The 22,840-nt window shown below is 40.8% G+C and overlaps 3 protein-coding genes across 4 annotated transcripts; all 3 read left to right on the top strand.

Annotated features, from left to right (window-relative positions):
• Nucleotides 1–211: 211 nt before the first annotated feature.
• rps27a (ribosomal protein S27a) lies at nt 212–2,701 on the top strand. Its single transcript, XM_046843354.1, has 6 exons — nt 212–307; nt 416–480; nt 850–904; nt 1,104–1,189; nt 2,299–2,430; nt 2,510–2,701. The coding sequence occupies exons 2-6, from the start codon at nt 433–435 to the stop codon at nt 2,657–2,659; spliced, it is 471 nt and encodes a 156-aa protein (XP_046699310.1). The 5' UTR covers nt 212–307; nt 416–432; the 3' UTR covers nt 2,660–2,701.
• Nucleotides 2,702–5,345: 2,644 nt separating this feature from the next.
• LOC124381322 (stonin-1) lies at nt 5,346–13,749 on the top strand. Of its 2 annotated transcripts, none has more exons than XM_046842850.1 (4): nt 5,346–5,523; nt 9,202–11,104; nt 12,066–12,265; nt 12,383–13,749. In XM_046842850.1, the coding sequence occupies exons 2-4, from the start codon at nt 9,283–9,285 to the stop codon at nt 12,446–12,448; spliced, it is 2,088 nt and encodes a 695-aa protein (XP_046698806.1). In that variant the 5' UTR covers nt 5,346–5,523; nt 9,202–9,282; the 3' UTR covers nt 12,449–13,749. The 2 variants fall into 2 exon arrangements, with proteins under 2 accessions (XP_046698806.1, XP_046698805.1); XM_046842849.1 differs by having other exon boundaries at nt 5,347–5,523; nt 12,063–12,265.
• A 1,472-nt stretch (nt 13,750–15,221) lies between these two features.
• On the top strand, nt 15,222–22,108 carry gtf2a1l (general transcription factor IIA, 1-like). The gene is made up of 9 exons (XM_046842854.1): nt 15,222–15,357; nt 16,652–16,753; nt 17,885–18,008; nt 18,193–18,239; nt 18,477–18,570; nt 19,472–19,974; nt 20,068–20,337; nt 21,450–21,539; nt 21,642–22,108. The coding sequence occupies exons 1-9, from the start codon at nt 15,334–15,336 to the stop codon at nt 21,747–21,749; spliced, it is 1,362 nt and encodes a 453-aa protein (XP_046698810.1). The 5' UTR covers nt 15,222–15,333; the 3' UTR covers nt 21,750–22,108.
• The last annotated feature ends 732 nt before the right edge of the window (nt 22,109–22,840 follow it).

Here is a 22,840-nt window from a genome sequence, read left to right as displayed (position 1 = left end):
TTCAATTTGACATGAAAGGGAGTCGACTCGAGGAATCGATTCCTTTGATGGCTGACTCAAATCTTCTCCACTTCCTACGCAACAAAACAGAAATTAAAATAAAACAAAATTTCGACATATTTATAAATTAAATATTTATAGATTAATTTTTTTTTAAATATATTTGTTATTTCTAATGCGTTGTGTGGTTATTTTTGAACAGGCACTGTAAGGGACTCCTAACACCCCGTGCAAAGGTCTCGAGAAAACCCCGTAGCGCGGTCCGAAAGCCCTCTTCTCCCGATCCGCCATTAGCGAGAGGCTTGTGGTGAGTTGATCTCCGGCTTCGGATTTGATAAAAAATAGCAGAAAATGCGCTGAAAAAGACGAGATTTCGTTACTGAGGAAACGTTTTTTGTGCGTGTTCTGTGTGCAGGTGGAATCGACGGCAAAATGCAGATTTTCGTGAAAACCCTTACGGGCAAAACCATCACCCTTGAGGTGCGCGAGCGGCCGCGTTGGCTCAGTCAAACTTCGGGTTTTCACTTAGAATAATTATTCTGATTATACAAAATACAATTTTAAACAGATTTTACATGTTTTTTATCATTAAGTGTCTCATGAAGCATAAAATCTATAACTAGCATTAAAATCGCTGCTAGTCGCCGCCGCACGTGTGCGCGCGCATGCGTTCAACGTTAAATAGTGTGGAGAGAAATTCATGCTTTAGGTTTTAATTCTTAACCAGATTCCTTTAATTGAATTTTTATTCTGAGTTGCTTGTTATTTAGTTATTTGGTTAATTGTATTATTAGACACGTGATTCTCTTCAGATCGTGCTTCTCATGTTTCTTTATTTTGACTCCTCAGGTTGAGCCTTCAGATACTATTGAAAATGTCAAGGCCAAAATCCAAGACAAAGAAGGTAAAGTAGCAGCACCAGGGCTGGATCATGTGACCATAATTGCTTGATTGGTCCTCCATAGACCTGTCCTGGTTGACGTCTTTATAAGCACGTGTCCTGGTTGTTTTCAGTCCTCGTACACGCTCATGTATCTTCTACCTGTAAACGTGTTTGGAAGTCGATTGTGATTGAGCGATTCTTTCTCCCGACTTGAACCCAGGCATCCCTCCTGACCAGCAGAGGTTGATCTTCGCCGGGAAGCAGTTGGAGGATGGACGCACCTTGTCTGACTACAACATCCAGAAGGTGAGCTTTAGAATGGACCACAGGTTTTTCAGAACTGGTCCCAGAGTGGATGTTCTGTCCTGTGTGTGATCAGGATGGAATTTAATAACTGAGCTTCTGATCAGGAGGTTATGAGTTTAAATCCATCAAGCTGTACTTGGAGCCAGGCCTGTATAACCCCCTTATTTGTGCAGTTGGATTAGTGAGATGGTTGTGAGATGTGCCGGGTGAAGTTTGCAAGTCGGTTGGATTAAAACCCTCACAAGGTTTTCATATCCTTCGATCCAAAAGAAATCGCGATTCGTTTAGCAGAAAAGACGGATTTATAAGTCCAGGAACATCAGTTGCACTTGAAATGATTGAATTGTGCAATTAACTATAAAATTATTGATGATTTTCTACTGGGTTCCTCCACCACCACCCCTCCTCCCTGTCTGGCTGTTATGTAGTGTTTATGTTGGCTTAATAAAGCTTGAAAGTCATGATGCCAAAAGGGTCAGAAAGCAAACACTTTCCACAGATTTCACCCAGAGAACCTGCATGTGGAGATTTTCCTGATTGGTTCTGGTTTTCTCCCCGATTGATTTATTTTAAACGCGAGTCTGTTTGTAGACCAGCGTGAGTATCTGCCATTCGAGATTTTGTTAGAATAAGTTTTTTCCCCCTAAGGTTCTTTTATATTTAACAAAGGATAAATGGCAGTTTTTCTTCCTGCATTTGAAAGCGTGGTGTATCGTTAATAGTAAAGATTTATCTCCAGTCTCACCGAGCCGTCTCTGTAGCCTGTTTTAGCAGTGCGCGGTCAACGAAGTGCACGTTTTCATTCAAATATAAATAACCGTATGAGGCGACTTTAGAACCTTCAACGCAACACATTTATTCACAATGTCATTCCTTTACTCATATATACATTACAAAAAAATCCACCACTTAGTAATCGCTAAACATTTGTTTTACTGATGCGCAAAGTCTCAAATCGAGCACCAAAATCCTCCACGGTGCACGCGTCCGCCGATTAAAACCGTCCGTGTGGAAACACTGCATTTAAAACACCATACAAACATGAACATTGATATTCTGCTGTTTGGTTTCACATTTTCTGGACTTGATTAAATCTGTGCCTGTTCCAGGAGTCCACCCTGCACCTGGTGCTGAGGCTGCGTGGTGGTGCTAAGAAAAGGAAGAAGAAGTCCTACACCACCCCCAAGAAGAACAAGCACAAGAGAAAGAAGGTCAAGCTCGCTGTGCTCAAGTACTACAAGGTGGGAACCTTCAGCACTCCAGCTTTATGTACATTTTCAATAAACAGCCCGGTCTGATCTCATGCTTGTCTGGTTTCAGGTCGACGAGAACGGCAAGATCCACCGCCTCCGTCGCGAGTGCCCAGCTGACGAGTGCGGCGCCGGCGTCTTCATGGCCAGCCACTTCGACAGGCACTACTGCGGCAAGTGCTGTCTCACCTACTGCTTCAACAAGCCGGAGGACAAGTGAACGGATGTACAGTAGCCAATAAAAATCATTTCCACCCCCAAACATTCACTGCGTCGCTTCTTTTCACTCATGAGTTTCCCTTTAACATTATTTAATGGTTATATGCGGTACATTATTTTAATTCTCCTGTCTTTCAGTGTTGCTGAGGCAACAAACAATTCTGTATTACATTTTTTAATTTATTCTTATTTATTAAATGTCCTGGTGCTGGGGGGAGGGGGTGATTGGGTGATCAAACTAGCATTTTATAAATCTAGTCCAATATCTTTTCTGATGTTAAAGTTTATAATGCTGGTTGTCTAGACATAATTTATTATATGAAAACCAGCGTTTTCTCTTTATTACAAAAAACTGCAAGAATCAAACTTTATCGTTCAGGATTAATAGAGAGACACGTGTTGTACGTTTGACCATGAAACGTGTTATATAATGAAGCATGGTGGCGGTGTAAGGTCCAGTTCATGATCCATATATACGTGTGTAATAGTGTTGATGCCGGGATAAACATGAAAGCTGGGTATGTGGGACTACCGTTCTGAAGGTTGTGAGTTCAAATCCCAGCCGCACCAAGCTGCTGCTCCTGAGCCCCTGAGGAAGGCCCTTAACTTTGTTCCTCGTCCAAGTTTGACACAGAACACAATGTTGGTGAAGATTCATCCCAAAGGTGTTGAGATCTACTCCAAACCTTGTCAAGCATATGTTCATGGAGCTTTCTTTATGCATTTTGTGCCATGTTGTAACGTGTTCGAGTCTGGCGTGAAAGGAAACGTGATGCTGCCACGTTAATGTATAATATGTATAATGTATTTACCATGTTAAGAGGAAAGAAAATGACAGAAATTATGTATTGGGTGTCATTTAAGAGATCGGTCAGATGAAATCTCCCACACTGATGCCTTCTTCACCGTTACTTTTATAAATATACCAGAAACGGAAAAAAAAAAAAAGCTTGACAGTATTCAATCCATTGAATTAAACTGGGTAAAATAAAAGGTGTCCATTATCAAACTGCAATGGAGGGATTTTGACCATGTGCTTCTTTTATATAGCTGTGTTGCTTTAGTAATAAATGAATGACTGGTTTTTATCTCTTATCTATAAAGCTTAGATTTTACACTCAAAGCCATTAACAACTGGGTTTCCAAACATTCGTTGAAATTGTGTGACTATATTTGCTCTTGACATGTAACTAATATTAAAATCTCCACTTCTGGACTTCTAGCCAGACTCTATGGTTTAATAGATATTTTAAAATCTGATTTGGTACTATCCTATTCTCTTTTAATTGACTTGAAGATGTCCTCCTATGTGCAATTAGGCTAAAAAACAAGTAACTAGTCTAATGAAGGTAAATATTCTCCTTGCACATTATTTATATATATTCCAGTATTTTATTTATTAAACATGAACACTGTTAAACATTGTGGGGGTAGCATTATGCTCTGAGGCTGTTTCCCTTTACAGAAAATGAAGGGAAAGATGAAGATCGTTGATGATCTCCAAAATTTTTTAAGAAAGCCTAAAGCCATCTGCCAGAAAGTTGGATATGCAGTTAGGTGTTACAACAGATCAACGACCCCAAACACATAAATACATTGTTTAAATTCAGGCTTGAATTACAGTTTTAGAAATGGCCTTCCCAAAGTCCAGACCAGAACATGTGGACTGAGCTGAAGGAACAAGTCAGTGTTACATATAGCCAAGGATTCGACCAGAAGCTTCTGGATGGCTATCAGAAGCACCTAATTGAGGTGAAAATTACCAAGGGATATTTCACCAGTAATGCTGTATGTATGTGTATATATATATATATATATATATATATATATATATATATATATATATATATATTTATTTATTTATTTATATACATGTTGGAAACTTTTTCACAAACTTTTCCTCAAATCGTTTATGAACTTTGTGCAGGCATTTTGCCCTGCTGCTTTTAGATCAATGTTGTTATTTAAAGGTTTATAACAGGGTCAGGAACGGTGTCCTGATGCGCTGAATCACAGAGAGGAATCTCATATAGTGAGAATGAACATCGTTACTAATGTCGCATACATCATCTCCGGCAGAAGCATCGATATTAACCTCGTAAAATGACCCCGTGCATCTTCCTGGGGTTTTGAAATGAAGGCAAATTGTGCAAATTGTCTGTGAAAGAAAACGTAAAAAAGTATAAATGGTTCATGAAGAAGCTTCCTGACTGTTTTGAACTGTTTTAGCCTTTTTCTCACGATGTCAAGCTTTTATTGAAAAGTCCGTCTTGTAAAAGTGTTTCTGCGACCAAATCGATTTCTTCTCCTCTGTCAACTGCCGTGGAATGAAAAAACAGCTCTTAAATCTGCACAAATAGATTTGAGCGGTTTGCGATCACATTCTATCAGAGGACATGAAAACCCCTACGTTACTGTACGCCTGCTAAGTGGCCTCGGTGTCGCCAATTCAAAATCTGATTGGTTAAAGTACAAATTTTCAATGCGATGGCTGAAATTTGATTAGATAGAAACTCTAACCTAAAGTTACACAACGCAACTAAGAGAAAAGCTATTAAAATCAAGATAATATTCATGGAAACAAGGTTCATGGTGCAATAAAGGCCACTGCTTTAAGACTAAGCGGTCTTCCCCATGTCACGTGACTGCTGGAGTTGAATCCTGGAGTCGACTCCCAAAGGAGTCAGACTCGGAATCGACTCCCGGGGTTTGGAGGATTCCGTGGTGTTTTCCAGCAGCAGGAAGGAGGTGGAGGAGGCTGTGAAGGATCCTACAAGACTTATTATAACCCCTGACAGTTCTTTCTCTCTGAGGAATTCGTTTTATAATGCTGAATTGATGTCGGGATTATTGGACCCATTGTGTGTGAGTTTTGCATTTACTCTACAGAGACACGTAGCGGTTTTAAACTTCGTTTGGAGCAGATGATTTTGCGGGTAGTCATTTAGAAAGTAGACGAAACTTGAGATTTAGTTTGTGCAAAGGTTTAAAAATGCGAATCATATCAGTTTTATTATTTTTCCTTCATAAAAACAAGCTAAAAAGCACTATTTTTAGGTGGTTTGAGTTAGCGCATGCGTAGTAGGTTTTTCCAGCTAGTTCTCAACACTTTCCTTTCGCGAAATTATAAAGAAACAGATTTGGATAAAGTTTTTAAAATCACGAAATCTTCTTTATAAGAACCATTTAAATCGATTCGGATTCGGGATTTTTTATCTAAAGTTTTTTTTGTTATTCCCTTTTTATTTTGTACTACAGATGATGCTCATGTTGATCAATCAAAGTTGCCAGATCTTCCCACAATCATCCTTTTTCCTCTGGGAAAGAATCCGTATTAAAGATTTTGCAGTGTGAATGCACTTAACCGGATTCATTTTATTGTCTAACACTGAGACGCCCATATTTTACCACATAAGGGAAAAAAAAGCAAATTTTAAAATTAAGGTTGGGAAGTGAATTCTGCATGGAAAAATCAATTCGAATTCACTTCTATTCTATATATATATATATATATATATATATATATATATATATATATATATATATATAATTCAATGTCATTTTTTTGCAGCTTACATAATGTTCAATTAGAAATAAAAAGCTGAATAATAGGATTTTCTTTTCTTTTTCCCCCTTTCTTTTATTATAAAGCGTTCGTGGTCCAGAAAGAATAAAATCGTATCTTTTTTTAATTGATTTATTTACATTTTATTGACGTGTTCTGCAGGGTGTTTTATAACAGCAACCTAAAAAAGAAAAGAGAAAAGAAAAAGACAATTGTCAAAGCATGCAAATTTCCAATGGAGTTTTTTTTCTTAGCGACGATTAAAAAAAAGCTCGCAGTGATTCTGCATTATGATTTGTTTAGTTATATTTTTTAAATACTTCTAATAATGAAATAATTGGAAAAACTGGAGAAACCTTGGTGTAATGAGATTGAACCAAAAGCCATCGAGTGTGTGAGTGGAAATGTTTTTCTTTCTTTTTTTTTTATGCTTTTATTGAACAAGTCGATCTTACCAAAGCTGTTTTGGAGGCTGTCCTGGATTTTGTGTGTGTGTGTGTGTGTGTGTGTGTGTGTGTGTGTGCGTGTGCGTGCATGAAACCCGGAGCTCTTCATCTGGAAGCCTAGATGATAGTTTCAGTGTTCAGCACTTTGGAACCCTGTCATTATCTGGATGTGGCTCCACCTTCAGCAAGTTCTTATTTAAACCCGTGCTCATTGTAGCTTTCGACGCTATAATAAGCACTTCTGCCTCGGGTTCGAGATGAAGTTAGGTTTACGTCAGCATTTTTTTTCCTTCTGATTAATACTGTCGGCATGTAATCATTTCGTGTGTGTGTATTAGAGGTCGACTGATTCATTGGTTTTGCTGATTAGTAGCTCATTGGGTGGGGAGTTACTGATCAGGAGGGTTAATAGAAGAGACTTTATTCGTCACATAAACATTACAGCACAGACAAATTCTTCTCTTCGCAAATCCCAGTTTGTTTAGAACCTGGGGACAGAGCCCAGGGTCAGCCACAATACAGCGCCCCCTGGAGCACAGAGGGTTAAGGGCCTTGCTCAATGGCCCAAGAGTGGCAGCTTGGCAAACCCCGGTGTTGATTCCTCGATGAGTAACCCAGAGCATTAACCACTGAGCTACCACCTCCCCAGTTTGGTTGAGGGTTCAAGCCCCAGAACTTCCAATCTGACACGGTTGGGCTCTTGACCAAGGTCCTTAATTGCTGTATAGTTCCTTCCTCCACAGGTCCTCCACAGGTCCTTCAAAGGCCTCTCATTTTTTGTTAAAATTCCACACACGTGTACGATTCGATGAGTAACACTTCCTCACCACGAGCTCACTAGTCATATGTTTCACATGAGCTTGATGCATTGTTCAGGACAGAAATATACAATAAGGTTTGTCATCGCCAGTCGGTTTTTCAAAGGCGCTTGAGTACTACTCCAATTGTCAAGAAACTTAAAACCATTTCATGTCAGAAGGCCACAGCGACGATGTTCAGTGCACGGGTTTGTCAGAATTGTTGTGGGATGGTATTTCCTTCGTCCATGCCGAGCGTCCCAGAGGAATGCCAGGAATGTGTCTCGGAGCCTCAGACGATTCTGTAACCTCTCATTTCTTTTCTGCCCACTCGCAGCGTTTCTGTGCCGCAGAGGCTCGCTGATGCTGCTCATGTCAGCTCAATGTTTACGGCTTGCTCCCGCAGAGAAAGAACGATCCGGCACTTTGTTTTTTTCCTCTCTTTTTGTTTAATGACCTACTCCGTCTCAAGGCAATGCGGCTAACGGCCTGTATTTTAAAATAACCGCAACACGGTCAGATTGTTGAACTTGCGTGGTCTTTTGGATACTAAAACGATACTATAGCAAGAATTCGTCAACAGTATATGCATATACTACAGTATAGTCGCTCCAATCAAGATGTACAAATGATTACGTTTCAGCAACAAAGAGGTTTTTAGTCTTATTATTGGAAAATACAATAAAAATTCTTGGCAGATCTACAGTTGTAAAGATTTTTGACTCTGCCAGACCTTGATCCCTATACACCAGGGGTCCCCAATCATACAGCCTGCCCCCACTTTTGTAATGGCCCCCTGAACAACTCATATCATATCTGTATTTAATAATAAAGGTCGTCTTTTAAACAGAAATTTCCCTGAGTGCTCTATAAAGCTCGAGGCAATGACACTCGATCGCTGGAACTATTGGCTATCGGCAAAAACATCTATACCGATAGTTTTTCCGGCTTCCAGTCCGCTGTCCTCACGAGAGCGTTGGTGGATATGGATAATGGATATATTCTTATTAATTTTCTTTAGCACATATTGTATTTCTTTTTCAGTTCAGTTCTATTTTACATGGTGTCTTTTTTAATTTTTTATCCAGTATGCATTAAAAAAAAATCCACTATAAGTCGACTTTTAGTTATTAGCGTAGCCTGATTATTTGTTTGATTCATTCACTAACCATATCCATAAGCAAGTAAATGAAATAAAGAAATTTCATTATGATCATAACAATGCTTTTAATAGTTTGGGGACCTTTGGTCTGCACCATGACCATCTGCATCAGGCTATTATTTTTAGCGGCCTAAATCACACGTGGAAGTTGAATCGTCAAGATTTGTGACACAGTTCCTTCCTTTCCCTCCCTCCCTCCCTTCCCAGCTGTTACAATGATGGCTAATCCAGATGTTTCCACTTGGATGCATTTAGACCAAGGTGCAGCCAGTAAAGAAGCCAAGCGAGCACAAGCACTTGTTCCGTGTCTCTCAGTTATTAAACTTGTGAGAAATCTGCAAACAGAAACTTGGCATATGATTGTATCCAGCTGCATGTTTGGCAGAAGAACAGTTTAAAAAAAACAAACCCAGACACGTGCAATTGAGTAAAGTCTGTATACAGTGCAGCTGGAACATGAGGAGCATCTCGTTATCGTGAGAACTTTTCCGTCACGTCCGTTTTTAAAAAAACGTTGTGCAATATATTGTGATGTGTTTTTTGATGCACGTTTCTGCCCTTGTTTTTACACAGATGACGCCCAATGGTGGGTTAGCTTGAAGGACACTACAAAAGGTACTCTGAAAAGGCAAACAAATTTCTCTTATATTGACAATGTGTTCAACGAACCATCCAGCTAACTGGGTGACATTCGAAGACGAAGGCACCCCCCAGTCATCACCGCAGAAAACCTTGGCATCTCCTTCAGCGAGTTCTGGATCAATACCCCGACCGAATGGCTTAAAATTGGTGCTGCCTCCTTTGGGCAGTTCAGCAAGGAGACTCTCCAGTCCACTGGAATCTCCCCAAATGCACTTTAGCTTCAACGGGAGCTCATGCGTTCCCAGCAACACTCCCATGTGCACTCCAGTAAGGGAAACTCCGAGTAGTCCGTCTCCCTTTAACCACGACTCTCTGAGACCGCCTAACGTCTTTAGGAGTTTCTCCAACACGTCAACGAATTTGTCTTCTCCTGATAGACGGTCGTCTTCTGAGGCATCCACTTTTTTCTCGGCGTTCCATGAAGATCCCGGTCAGGAGAGCAAGCACAAGAGAGATTCTGGAAGTTCTTCGTCAGATTCCGAGCCTGGTTCGAGCTTGCCCCGGTTCTTTATCCGAACCAAGGATGGTTACGAGCCTCCCCGGGACCAACTTCAAAACTCTTACTCGTACATCTGCCATAAGCTCGAACGGTTTAAGGCAAAGGAAAACCAAGACCAAGTGAGAGACGAAAGAGATTTGGATGTGAGCAAACTCAAGGATCTTGATGCAAGAAAAGGCCCTTCTTCCTTTGTTCCACAGGGACTGTTCCTCAGCCAGAGGAGGCACGGTTGGTCATTAATGCTGAGGATCCCAGAGAAAAAGAACCGTATGTCATCCCGCCAATGGGGCCCTATATACCTGCAGCTGCTCCCAGGGGCCATTCTCCAAATGTATTATGAAAAAGGCTTGGAGAAACCCTTCAAAGAGTTCCAACTGAATTCCAGCTGCTATCTTTCAGGCCCCAAACTGGAAAGCTATGGCGAGCCACGCAAAATCGCGACGCTGAAGATCGAACACGTGTCGTACGTCGAACGAAAGCGATACCACCCTAAACCCGAGGTGACTCACGAAGCCGAAGCGGAGCAGCTGTTGAAGTTTGGCACGACGGACTACGGAGACTTGGAGGACTTGCTGGTGTCCCTCGAGGAGGAGCTGATGAAATTACCCGGTCCCCTGAAGCAACAGAAGCATTATGAGGAACAAGAGTTGTCCTTGCAGATCGCAGACCATATCTGGATGCGAGTAGATAAAGACGGAGCCATCGTGGAACGTGCGGCCATCACGCGATTCCACTGCTTGGCCTTCATCAACGGTGCGGCCGAATGTTTCTTGGCCCTGAATGACCTCGGGCTTTTGAGCAAAGATTCTAATTACGGCTCTGAAGAGGACGAAGCATGGATGGAGATCGCCGACTATCGCTTTCACAGGTCTGTGCGGGAGGCTGAATTCGAAGACACTAGGTTGATCAAGTTCTCGCCCCCTGACGCCTGCAGAGTGGAACTTGGCCGCTACAGGACCGTATCGCTTAACTGTGAAGACTTGCCTTTCTCGGTGAAGGCTACGGTCACTGTTCAAGGCGCCTACCTGGAGCTACAAGCCTTTCTAAACATGCAGTCGTCCTTTTCTTCGTCGCCCGTGGTGCATTCGGAAACGCTTTGCGAAAATGTCCTGATCCAGGTCCCGCTGCCTGGGGATTGGGTGAAGGTGCCTCGAACCATCTCGCTGCTCTGGCAGAAATCCATCAAGGCCCGTATGAACAGAAACGCCTGCCTGGGCTCGGTAAATCTCACCGATTCTCATCCCGTCATGCAGGTGACTGTCGGTACTGTGAAGTACGAGAACGTCTATGGAGCCATTGTTTGGAGGATTGACAAGTTTCCTGCTAAGAACACGGGTAAGAAAAAAGCCTGCAATATCTCAGGTTTTAACTATGCCATGTTTCGATGAGTTTCAAGCTCGAAGACTACCTGAGTGTGTTCATTTTCATATTTTTTGCATAATTTGACATAATAGCAGTTCGTATGCGATATTGACAAAAAATTATATTATCGATAACGATAATTAGACGATATTTTGCTGAGTCTGTTATCGTGCTGGTACCTTAAAAAAAACAAGGTGACCAAATGACACCAATGCAAACATTATGTAATATATTTGTTGTCTATTAGGGCATTGGTTGCTTTCAGGGTTCTTACACATTTTGGGAAAAAATATGGGATTTGATTTAAATGATTTCAAGGTGTTGATGAGTATTAAGGGGTGAGTGCTGAGGCCTATTCGGTTTTCTATAATATAAAATTAAGATGTTATAAAACCACATTTTTTAAATAAAACAAATGCTACGCCTACACTAATCCGGATACAGTTGACTTTTTAGTTTTTGTCTAAAAACGTTCCGTGTCAACAAAAAAATGTTTCCAAGAGAGCGTGTTCAAAAAGCTACGTTTTCGTTTGACCGAAAAACGTCGTCTCAGTGTGGTCACGGCCAAAAGGTGACACTACCGTGCGACTGAACACGTGGAAAACTTCCAAGATTCTGATTCTGACAAATATTAGAGATTTTCACATAACCCATGGCATTGTTGGAATTGAAAATCATTATTTCAAATGTTAAATATGATCTTCAGGGAAGTGTAGGACCCCTGTGCTTTGGTTAAAAGTTTTAGTGACCAGTATTTGGGGAATTTTCCAACGAAGTGTCTTGAGCAAGGTCGTGAGTTCTCAGTGAACTTTTGAGCTGCTTCGCACTAAAGGCTTCCTCTCATAGTCTCATAGTCATGCTTGCTCTATACTCCCTCTAGTGGTATAACATACCAACTTTTCATTTCTTCTACTTATTCATTCCCTCACAGCAGCAGACCATCCCCACTGCTTCTCCTGTAAGCTGGAGCTGGCGTCGGACCAAGAGATCCCCACCGACTGGTTCCCATTCATCACCGTGGAGTGTGAGGTGGCAGATACGGTCGCTTCAAATACGAGGGTAAAGTCTTTGGGAACAGAAAGCGACATTCAGCCTCAGAAACACATCAGCTACAGGAGCTTTTATCGATGCCAGGTAAAATCCGAGAAGCGAAATCAATCTGTCTGTAGAAACGAACGCCTCAGTGACGTTAATTCGGTACGCGGCTGATTTCCTGTTTTTTTTTTTTTCTTTTTTTCTTTCTGCTTGTAGGTGGAAATCGAGAAAAAGCTAATCGAGGCAGATGCGCAGAAACCAACGAGCTGTGCGACGCAGTGATCGGAAGCGTTTGAGAGCAAGAAAACACAAAAAAAAGACTTGCATACCCGCACTAATGAATAATCAGCATGCACTTAAAGCAGACACGTGAAATGTTCTTAGTCTTTACTCTGGTCTTAAGATCAACACACAATTCAGCAGGATTAGAAATAGGAAAGGTGTGGAGTCTTTTTATGGTTTTTGAGAAATGGGAATGTTCCTTTTGTTTAGATAAAAAGGAAAGGACACACATTGGACAGTGAATGAGTGGAAGAAAATTCTGTGGAGTACCTGTGGAGATCACAGTGGTGATGCATGTAAGTTTAATGGTTTGGGGTTGTTTTAAAGCAGGGAGGTTTGGAGACTTATTCCAGTGGGGCGAAAGGAATCCTGAACCAACCTGGCAACCATTCCATACTTCACCATTACGCCATGCAATTCCGATCATTGGAACGACTTCACTGTATGACAAGACGATGAAGAGTACGAATCGTTTTAGAGTCTAAGTTGTCTGTCTGTCTGTCTGTGTGTGTCTGTCCGTGGAATGACCTGCCCAGTCACCGCACCTAAATCCGATCGAACTGCTCTAAGATGAACTGGATTGTAAAATAAATCTCGGCAAAAGCATTTCAGGGGGAACTTTTGGAGAAACAAACTGCCAAAAGCGTGCAAAGCGGTTCTCCGTGCTAAGAAATGGATTTTTCAACGAGAATAAACCGGAACAGCTGGACATTTCTAGATTGGTTTGGTCAGTACCAAAAGGAACACGCATGTGTCTCTCAAGAACCATAAAAAAAAACTTTCCATTTTTCACAGAAATCTGCATATACGTATTAAAATCAACCTTTAAACGAATGAATACAGCGTGTGAACGTGTGCAGCGTAATGACCGTACAAATGCAGCAGCCTACCATATTTGCACATTTATCTATTATACATTTCAGAAGGATGCGATGGATATTAAACCCCTCTTATGACCTACTGCGAGAGCACTGGTAACATTTGAGATAATCGGACAATGTGGGTTATGGATTTAGCAATAAATAACAAATTCGCATAAAAATAAATACTCTACCTCCTAAAGTTTTTAAAACATTCCCTGAGATTTTCGTGAAATATTTTGTCGCAGTGTTGTAATAATCATTTTAATACTATAATAGCTACGTTACTAACAATAAATGTCTCCGTTATAGCTGGTCTCCTGGACTCCCATACTCCCATACATAAAACACGTTATACCATGTTTAAAACCTTGTTTGTTTGTATTCGCAACTTTTGAAAGTAATATAATTTTAGAAATGAATAAAAAATTAATTCAGACAGCTCTGTGTTCACGAGTCATGATGTAACGGATCGAGTGCTGACGTTTGTCTGATTACATTTAAGTCTAGTTGAAATGCACCGAAGGGCCATCAGGGCCAGCAAGGACTTCTCTAAAGCTTCTCAGGGGCTTCTGTTGCTTTAACCAATCAGATTGTGAGTCGCTGAGTCCGGGGGCCATCTAGCAGGTGTCCCAATAACGTCGAATTTTTCACGTCCTTCGATTGGACGGTCGGAGAGAGGACTAGTCAGAGTTTTGTAAACTAGATCCGTGGCGCGATCTCAAATATATCACTGAGGATTTAATAGCTGCTTTTCATTTCACAATGGCTGAGAAACAAAAAATTACAAGAACATTTACAAGGTCGGACCAAACAGTTAAAAACAGTTGGATAACCTTTTCCTATATACTTTTTCTTTTTCCCGCTAGATTCTGCACAAAAACACAATTTGCTTTAAATCCCCAGGAAAACCACAATGCACATTTAAAAAAATACACGGCCATTTTATGAGGCTAATCTCGATGTTTCTGCTCGAGATGATGTCTACGAGTGGGGCGGTTGTGGCTACAGCGAAAGGAGACGTGTTGAATAGTGTTCACTGGGTTTCTCGCTTTAGTAAAGACCTTCATTCACACTCTATAAGATTTCTGTCTGTGATGCAGATCGTTATACTGCGTTTCTCTCTAATGTTGATCGTTTCTATAGTTGGGGTGTCGTAATGATGGTATTGAGAGGTGTATCGATTCGGGTAGCATCCCACTGGAGGCCTAGGGGTGAAATTCACGGCCCACCGCCGTTGAAATGTGATTTCATTCACACGGTTTTATTGTATCTATTTAAACGGAGCCTATAAAACGCGTCTCATCGCATAGCGATCGCGTAAGTATTCTCATCAGTCTACCTCATCGTTTCCCAGTCGCCTAGCGAAGGTGTTGATAGCATTTTAATGACTAAATACTTAGCACGGTGCCTTTCTGGATCGTAAAATGACGGCGAAACGCGATAAAGCTGTCCTGAAGACTAACATTTACCTCAGACGTGTCGCTAAATGAGGGCAAATTGTGGAATAAATGCTGTTTAAAACCCAAAAAGGGATTTCCATGTCACAAAAGAAAATCTTGCTCAATATTTCAAGTACGGTATGTTTTTGGAATGATTTGTGAACAAGAAACGGACACGTTTATTAGTAGTTTATGGCAGAAATTTGATTATTAACCACCATTTTTATGTAGCATTTGGTTTGCTTATTAATACGAACTAGTTAAATCCCTGACTAATGATGGTTTTTTAACTGATTTTGTTATATCAGTGTCCCTGATGTTTTATCCAGGTTATTTTAGGTATTTATGTTACAAATTGTAACATTAAAATTAAATTGATTGCAGCAAACTTGAGGCGATCTGTGTTTGGATCGGAGTCGGATTCGACTCTGCGTTGTTAGCGCGGGTAATTATGAACCGACTCCTTGTGTTTGACTCCTGTGCTGATTAGGCCGGCTGTGTGGGGTATCAGACAGTCCTACACCTGCTGAGTTCACACCGTGTTTAGAGAGAGCTGGAAATACTAACTGAATGAGACCTAAAAATGCTCTCAAATTCGAACATACTAGTAAGTAACTTATATTAATATATTCATTCATTCATTCATTCATTCATGCATTCAGTGAGTCGCTCGCTTAATGGTAACCAATAACGAGTCATGTATATTTCTTCTCTTTTACTTTTTTTTTTTTACTCTACTTACCGACGTTAATTACAGTGTAACCGGCTAGTTTGCTTTTAAGAGTTCAAAAGCCTGAGTTATTTATTTAATAAACACGCATTTTAGCGAATGTATATCTTCGTCAGGCTGGGAATCGACTCTAAAAAGAGTCGATTCCAAAGAGTCGATTCTTTAAAAAAAAAAAAAAAGAAATGAGCTATAAAAATGTTTAAAAGTGGCTAGTTTGCTTTTTAGGTTTCAAATTAAATAAAATCCTTCAGATATTTATTTCATAAACAGATATTATAGCGAACTGATGTCCCTGTTGAGCCTGGGAGTCGAATGCAATGGGAATCGTTTCTTTAAGAAAATAAACTATACATATAAATGTATATAACTATACGATAAAATGTCAGGCGTTAACGTCAGGCGGTTCATTTGGTTTCTGGGTGTTAAAAGTCTAAGTTATATATTTTAATAACACATTCTATCGAATTGATGTCCCCTTTGAGGCTGGGAGTCGATTCCAAAAAGTGTCGAGTCGAATAGGAATCGATTCTTAAAAAATTGAAGTAATTATACTATTAAACTATTAAAATAAGAAGAAACATACTAGTAAATTATTGAATTATACAATAAAAGGATTAAAACGTTTGCCAGTTGCTTTGTTGGTTTCAGAAGCCTAAATTATCGATTTTAGCGATGCCCCCGTTGGGGCTGAGAGTCAAATCCAAAAAGTGTCGATTCCAAAGAAAGTCAATTGCATAATTAGTCGAAAAGAACGAGGTAGATTGCTTACTAGGTATCAAAAGCCGAGGTATATATACATTTAAATAAAATAGACATATATTTTAGTGATTTAATATCCATACTTGAGGCTGTGAGTGGGCTTTCAAAGAGGCGATTCCTCAAAAATGAACCGAATCCTCCATCTCATGTCGTGCAGTTGATAGTGAAGGCTGAAATTTGGCGACATTTTTCATAACTCTAAACAACAACAATAATAATAATAATAATGCAATATAATATATATATATCCCACCAATTCATAGTAAAGTTACTTACTGTTTGCTGTCTCATATTGGAGTTTTGGGATGGAGACAAATAAAGAGTCGACTCTTTAACAGGAATCGAATCGAACACATCTGGAGCACAATGTTGCTGAGGCTTTCTGTGTAATCAGTTTCTTTTTCTATTAAAGCCTAAACTCTACCTATCCATCATCGACGATGTGATCGAGAACGTCCGAGAGATGTTCATCGATGAAGGGGTGGAAGAGAGAGTGCTTGATGAACTCAGGCAGGTGAGAGGGAAGGAAAAAATAATCATATTGAATATAATATTAAAAAGAAAACAGCTGGGGTTGACATTTGCTTGTCAATGAGAACAATTTTCTTATGGGATACATAAAACAGTAATAATGAAATAATGTTGCTGTTTGTGGATACTGCTGGAGCTGTTTAAATAAAAGTTTTATTCTGTCACCTTATATTGTACTTTGGAGGAAATGCATGCACATTAAATGACACGTAATCTGAATGGGACATGGAAGAAAACAACCGTTTCAGTCTTTCTTGATTGTTTTCTTGGTTTCACGTTAGAATTGCATCATTTTTCTCAGATGCTAGAAATAATAGTACTAATAAAAACAAATCTTATTGCATAATTCAGCATTTCAATATGATTGAACTGGAATAGAAATGTAAATAAAGCAATAACAAGGTTTTGGTGCTCTCTAAATTACCACTCAAACGAAGACGAGTTCCCTTTCGAGTCTGGTTCCTCTCGACGTTTCCTCCTCGGATCGCCACCATGGCACCTGGCGCTCATTAGGGATGAACGTTAGGGGGAAAACGATAGGGATGAGTTTAGGAATTTCAAATGTACATGTAATATTATTGTACAAATAATGTAGAAATAAAAAAGAACCTTGCCTTAAGGTCTAAATGGGAGATTTTTGTCTCTAAAGAAGATCTTGTGTTAGACGGAGACCAGGAGGGAAGATGTGATGACTCCCTCACCCCCACAGTCAAACATGGAGGTGGACGTGTAATGGTTTGAGGAGCAGGGAAGGTTTGGAAACTTATTCCAGTGGGGTGAAGGGAATCCTTAACCAACATGGCAACCATTCCATACGCGATTTCAACGCCATGCAATTTCGTCTGGAATGGCCCTGTTCGCGTTATTTAGGGATCGAACTCCTTCTGAAGTGTTCTCAATCTATCCATGGAACAACCTGTCCAGTCACTGCACCTAAATCCTGTTGAACCGCTCTGGGATGAACTGGATCGTAAAGAAATCCCTAGCGAAGAACATCTTTGGCGAGTTTTGCAAGTAAACGGCGCGAGTGTGTGAAGCTGTTCTTCATGCTGAGGAAAGATACTGCTAAAGCGGAGTGTTTTGAGATACTGTGCATGTTGGTTTCTGCCCATAGCTCTGGGAATCGAAGGTCCTGCAGTCGAAAGCGGTGGAAGGCTTCGCTAAAGAGAACATCAATCCATCCAACTTTGTTCTCCAGCTTCCGGCAAATTATTCCCAAACCCTGCAGAAATCCACAGGTCAGTCCAGTGTACAGATTACTTCTCGTTTTCGATAATCTTTTAATAATTAAAAAAAACACACCATGCATTTGATTCAGAAACCTGGTTGGAAAACATTTGAAACCCTAAAACAGATACAAATTGTCTTCTTTAATAAATAAAATATTGTTTAAGTGTCTAAAAGCAGGTTTTCTTTCTTTAGCTTCTGGTGTTCTTCCCGTCAGGCAGCAGAGTTTCACAGGGAAAGCTGTAAGTCATATTTCATTTTCTTTGACATTACAAATATTATACTCACCACCACGCTGGTAGTAGAAGGTCTCCAGGAGGTTGGTACATACCCTGAAGTATCAGAGTTTCCTCAGGAAAGTAGAGTTCGCTCATGTCTTTCTATGATTTGGTCGATTTTATTTTATTTTGCATTCCACACTCCACTTTAGCGCTGGCCAGATGGTTCAAATTCCAGATGTTTCATTTTCTCCTTTCCAGAGCAACCCTGGCACCATCGCGACGTTTTCCCTGCCACCTGGAGTCACCTACCCTGTTCAGATCCCCGCAGGTGTGACCCTGCAGACCGCCTCAGGTGAGCCTCATTAACCCACCTGGCGGATGTTTGAGAGATTTCGGATGGTTCATGAAGGAGCGGATCAGAGCAGGAAAACGGAGTGGATTTTATTTTCTTTCTTTCTCTTTTTTTTTTTTTTTTTTTTTCTTTCATCATAAATCTTTTTAGATATTAAAGGATTTAAGTGCTGAACAGACTTAAGTTAAAACGTGCAGTACGGGGTGGTATAGTGTATATGGATAGTTTAGCAAAACAGAGTAATTTACACTACTGTAATGTATAAAGCGTACAGTATATGTATGTGGCAGCGAGCGCATGGGCAAACTCCGGTTCGTGAGTGGAGGTCGAAGCCGGACACCCTCTGTTTGTCCGGCGACAATGTTATAAAGGAGAGAGAAAGAGCTAAAATTGGGCTTTAAAGGGCCTGAAATGGGGGATGCGTACATCCTGGCAGATTTCCAACAGATCAGACGAAAGTGAAAAATATTCATATTTTAACAATTTTGTCGTATCGCAATCATCATCATCATCATAAGATCGGAAAATCAGAAATCAAACCATTGAAACTCGGAGATGCCCTGTATATGTGTGTGTGTGTGTGTGTGTGTGTGTGTGTGTGTGTGTGTGTGTGTGTGTGTGTGTGTGTGTGTGTGTGTGTGTGTGTGTGTGTGTATAAATATATTCCAAAATAAACCATTTAAAAAGTCAAACACAACCCTTCACACAAATCTGTACTACAAAATCCCTGGGAGGCCATGCAGTGTTAAATCCCCCAACACACACACACACACACACACAGAGCTTTATCCCAGGTTTATTTTCACTACTGAAAACTGTGGACTAATTGACTAACTAATGTCAACTGTAATTTTGAGAAAGACCATAAAAACAACGCATGGCCTCCCTATTCTACCTACAGGCCACTTCTACAAAGTGAACGTTCCTGTGATGGTCACTCGGGCTCCTGGGTGCCATCGCATGCCTCCTCAAGCCGCCCAACCCCATGTGGAGCAGATGCCCTCTGCTATCATTCAGAACCTCCCTGCCTCACAGGTGCCACCACCACCACCTCCTCCTCCTCCTCCTCCTCTCTGTCCCCAAGCCGTTCCGGCATCTCAATCCCTCAAACAGCACCAGGAGCTCCAGCCTTCTCAGATCCCGCCGGATCCTCCTAGTCAGGACCAGGAGACTCCTGTCAAACCCCAGCTTTCAGAGTCACCCCCAGGAAATCTGGATGATTTCACGCTGGATGGAATCGACTTCAGCCCGCAGTTGCTCGGCTCAAGCACACCGTCGTGTCTCTCGGCGGAGCAGATGGTGGAGAGGGCCGTCAGAGCGGCAGCAGAAACCGGGCTCAATGCCGAGGACACGCTGAGTCGCTTCCTCCCCGATTTGGAAAGGACACCCGATGGTGCACTTAAGGTAGAATTAGTAAAATAAATAAATTAGTATTCGTATTATAGGAAAACCCTGTGAATGATCCGTAACATGAAATGCCCCAAATGTTCCCTTGAGTTGGACATGGACCTCCTGAGAGACTTCAACTTCAACGAGTTAACCGACATCCCACAGCTGGACGGGCTGTGTGACAGCAGCTCGGAAGCGGGAGACGATCCGGAAGAGGAAAGAGAGGGACGAGGACCCGTCGAGGAAAACGAGTTCCTGGGCATGATCAATGCCGAGGCTCTGCAGGCGCTCCAGGGGGTTGGAGGAAGCAGTGATGGGAACAGCAGCTCCAGCAGTGATGGGGATGGACCTGAGCTGGAGGAGGAAGAAGAGGAAGAGGTGAGACCAGACAGATCAAAACCGATGCTGTAGATTTATGTAGTAATTATTTTGTTTGTAATTAGGACACCTTTTCACAAGAGCAAAAAGTTCACATGCCGATGTGATGCGGTGTTTTACTGATTAATTGTTTACAAACAAATTCAGTTTTGAAGATGCTGTCAGTGTGTATCTTAAATCCTAAATGATGCTGTCGGCAATTTTTCAATTGTTAAAATATTAATGATGCCAAAAAAGAAAAAATTATTGATTACATCATCACTTTCACAATTCAGAGCAGAATTTACCTGGTTTTCATAATATAAAAATGTGAGAGAAGATCTGACCCAAAAAGAGAGCAGGTCCTAATGGAGAAAATAAAAGGTTTATTGGAAAAAAAGGGAGATGGGTACAGGGATGCAAAGACTCATTTCATCCCAGCTATCAGACCTAGTGAAGGAGGTGTGGCAAAGGAAGTGTGGCCATTATATGGCATGGCCTCTATACCACTCAACTATGGCAAAGGAGGTGTGGCCTTCTATCTTCTACCTATCAGTCCTGCTGAAGGATGTCTAACTTCTATTCCTGTCAGTCCTGCTAAAGGAGTTGTGGCCTCTATACTTTGTCAGTACTGATGAAGGATTTTTGACTTCTATTCCTGTCAGTACTGGTAAAAGGAGGTGTGGCCTTTATACCTGTCAGTCTTGGTGAAGGAGGTGTGGCCTCTATACCTGTGACTTCAGGCAAAGGAGGTGTGGCCTCTATACCTCTCAGTCTTGGTGAAGGAGGTGTGGCCTCTATACCTCTCAGTCTTGGTGAAGGAGGTGTGGCCTTTATACCTGCCAGTCCTACTAAATGAAGTCTGACTGCAGTATTTGCAGGTCCCTCTTCCTGCTATTCTCAATGACACCCTAAATGTTTAATTAAAAAAAATGTTTATTTCATACTGTAATATCACCTATCAGTATGCATCATTTGCTGCTTAATATTGGAATATCAGATTGTTAATGAAACCTCAAGTCTTAAGAAGTGAAACGCACGTCGCTGGTGAATGTAATGCATAAAAACCATGGGCCAACGAGGCTCTTGAATATAAATGAGCAATACTTGTCAGTGCTGTGCATTTCGCCTAGGACCCATTGAACTCCGGCGATGATGTAAGCGAGCAGGACATACCCGAGATCTTCGATACCGAGAACGTTATCGTGTGTCAGTATGATAAAGTGAGTTCCACTGTGTGCCCTTTCTCTTTTTATGAAGAAACCTAAGCATTCGTTTATTCTTTCCACCAGTAATAACCTGAAGGTTTAATGCCGTCCTAACAGATCCATCGCAGTAAAAACAGGTGGAAGTTTTACCTGAAAGATGGCGTGATGTGCTACGGCGGTAAGGACTATGTTTTCTCCAAAGCTGTTGGAGAGGCCGAGTGGTGATGTGGGGAGAAACAGCAGGAGACAAAACCCCTTATATAATGCTATTTAAACTCATTTTTTGCTTATTCATGCATTTATTTCTTCTGTTTGCTATGCAGAGTCTCAAAGAAAATCTGACACATAATACATATTTTTTCTAATGTATATTGTGTATATATTTTTTGGGGAAATTTGAAATGATTTAATTTTTTACCTAATTATTTCATGCCTATTTATTAGTGCACCCTCGATTACAGGCTGCATAAAATATTTGTGGCAATATCTTTCTTTAAATAATCGAGAAGTTCGAAATCGGTTGATAACTGGTTATTGTTTTTGCTTTGTGTAACTAAATAAAATACACAGCAGGGAAAACCCAAGCGGTTTCTTTGTTTTAGTTTTTTTCTCCCCCACTTTTTAATTATTTTGCACTGTTTGTCTGACCATGCCCCCGATTTCAGTCTGGTTTTAAGATTATATTCACAAACTTCAAATCTGATCCATATTGAGGTAGTGCAGGCTGTTTGTTGGTACCTTGAATAGTAAACACTACAGCAGGATGTGGAGCTTTCCACGGAAGTGTTCTGTTATTTTCTTGTCATCACAACTTAATTTTCTTATGATCTCGACATAAATTCTAGAGGCAGGATTTATTAACCTCTAGAAAATGCTGTTATGCCGAATACACAGAAAAATTAAGTACTGAGAAAATGTTTTGTCGAGATCATGAGGAAAATGAGGTTAAGAAATAAAATATAATGCATGGCCTCTTAGGACCTCCGTAGCTTTCTTATACAGAGCCCCCCCCACACAGCTTTCCATTTGGACACAGTCTCAGTGCTTAAGTCTAGGTTGAAAACATTGTTTCATCAAGCCTTTTGTAAATAGGTGGAGCAGCTTATCTAAAGGGATCTTGGCTAGAGGACATGGAAGTGCTTGAATGCTGTCTTATATTCTAGAGATTGCCTTTATGTTTGTGTTACCTTCTGGCTCTTCCTTCAAAGTAATCTGTCATACAGTGGCTAGTCTTACCAGCGTCCTTACTTGAGAATTGCCGTGAATAGTGTCCATCCGCGAACTCAAATGGATTGACATTTGTCACCCGGATGAAG

This window comes from Silurus meridionalis, chromosome 28 (assembly GCF_014805685.1).
Source record: "Silurus meridionalis isolate SWU-2019-XX chromosome 28, ASM1480568v1, whole genome shotgun sequence".
Lineage (NCBI taxonomy): Eukaryota > Metazoa > Chordata > Actinopteri > Siluriformes > Siluridae > Silurus > Silurus meridionalis.
The sequence above is the reverse complement of the archived record's forward strand: the minus strand, read 5'-3'. Positions and strand labels throughout refer to the sequence as shown.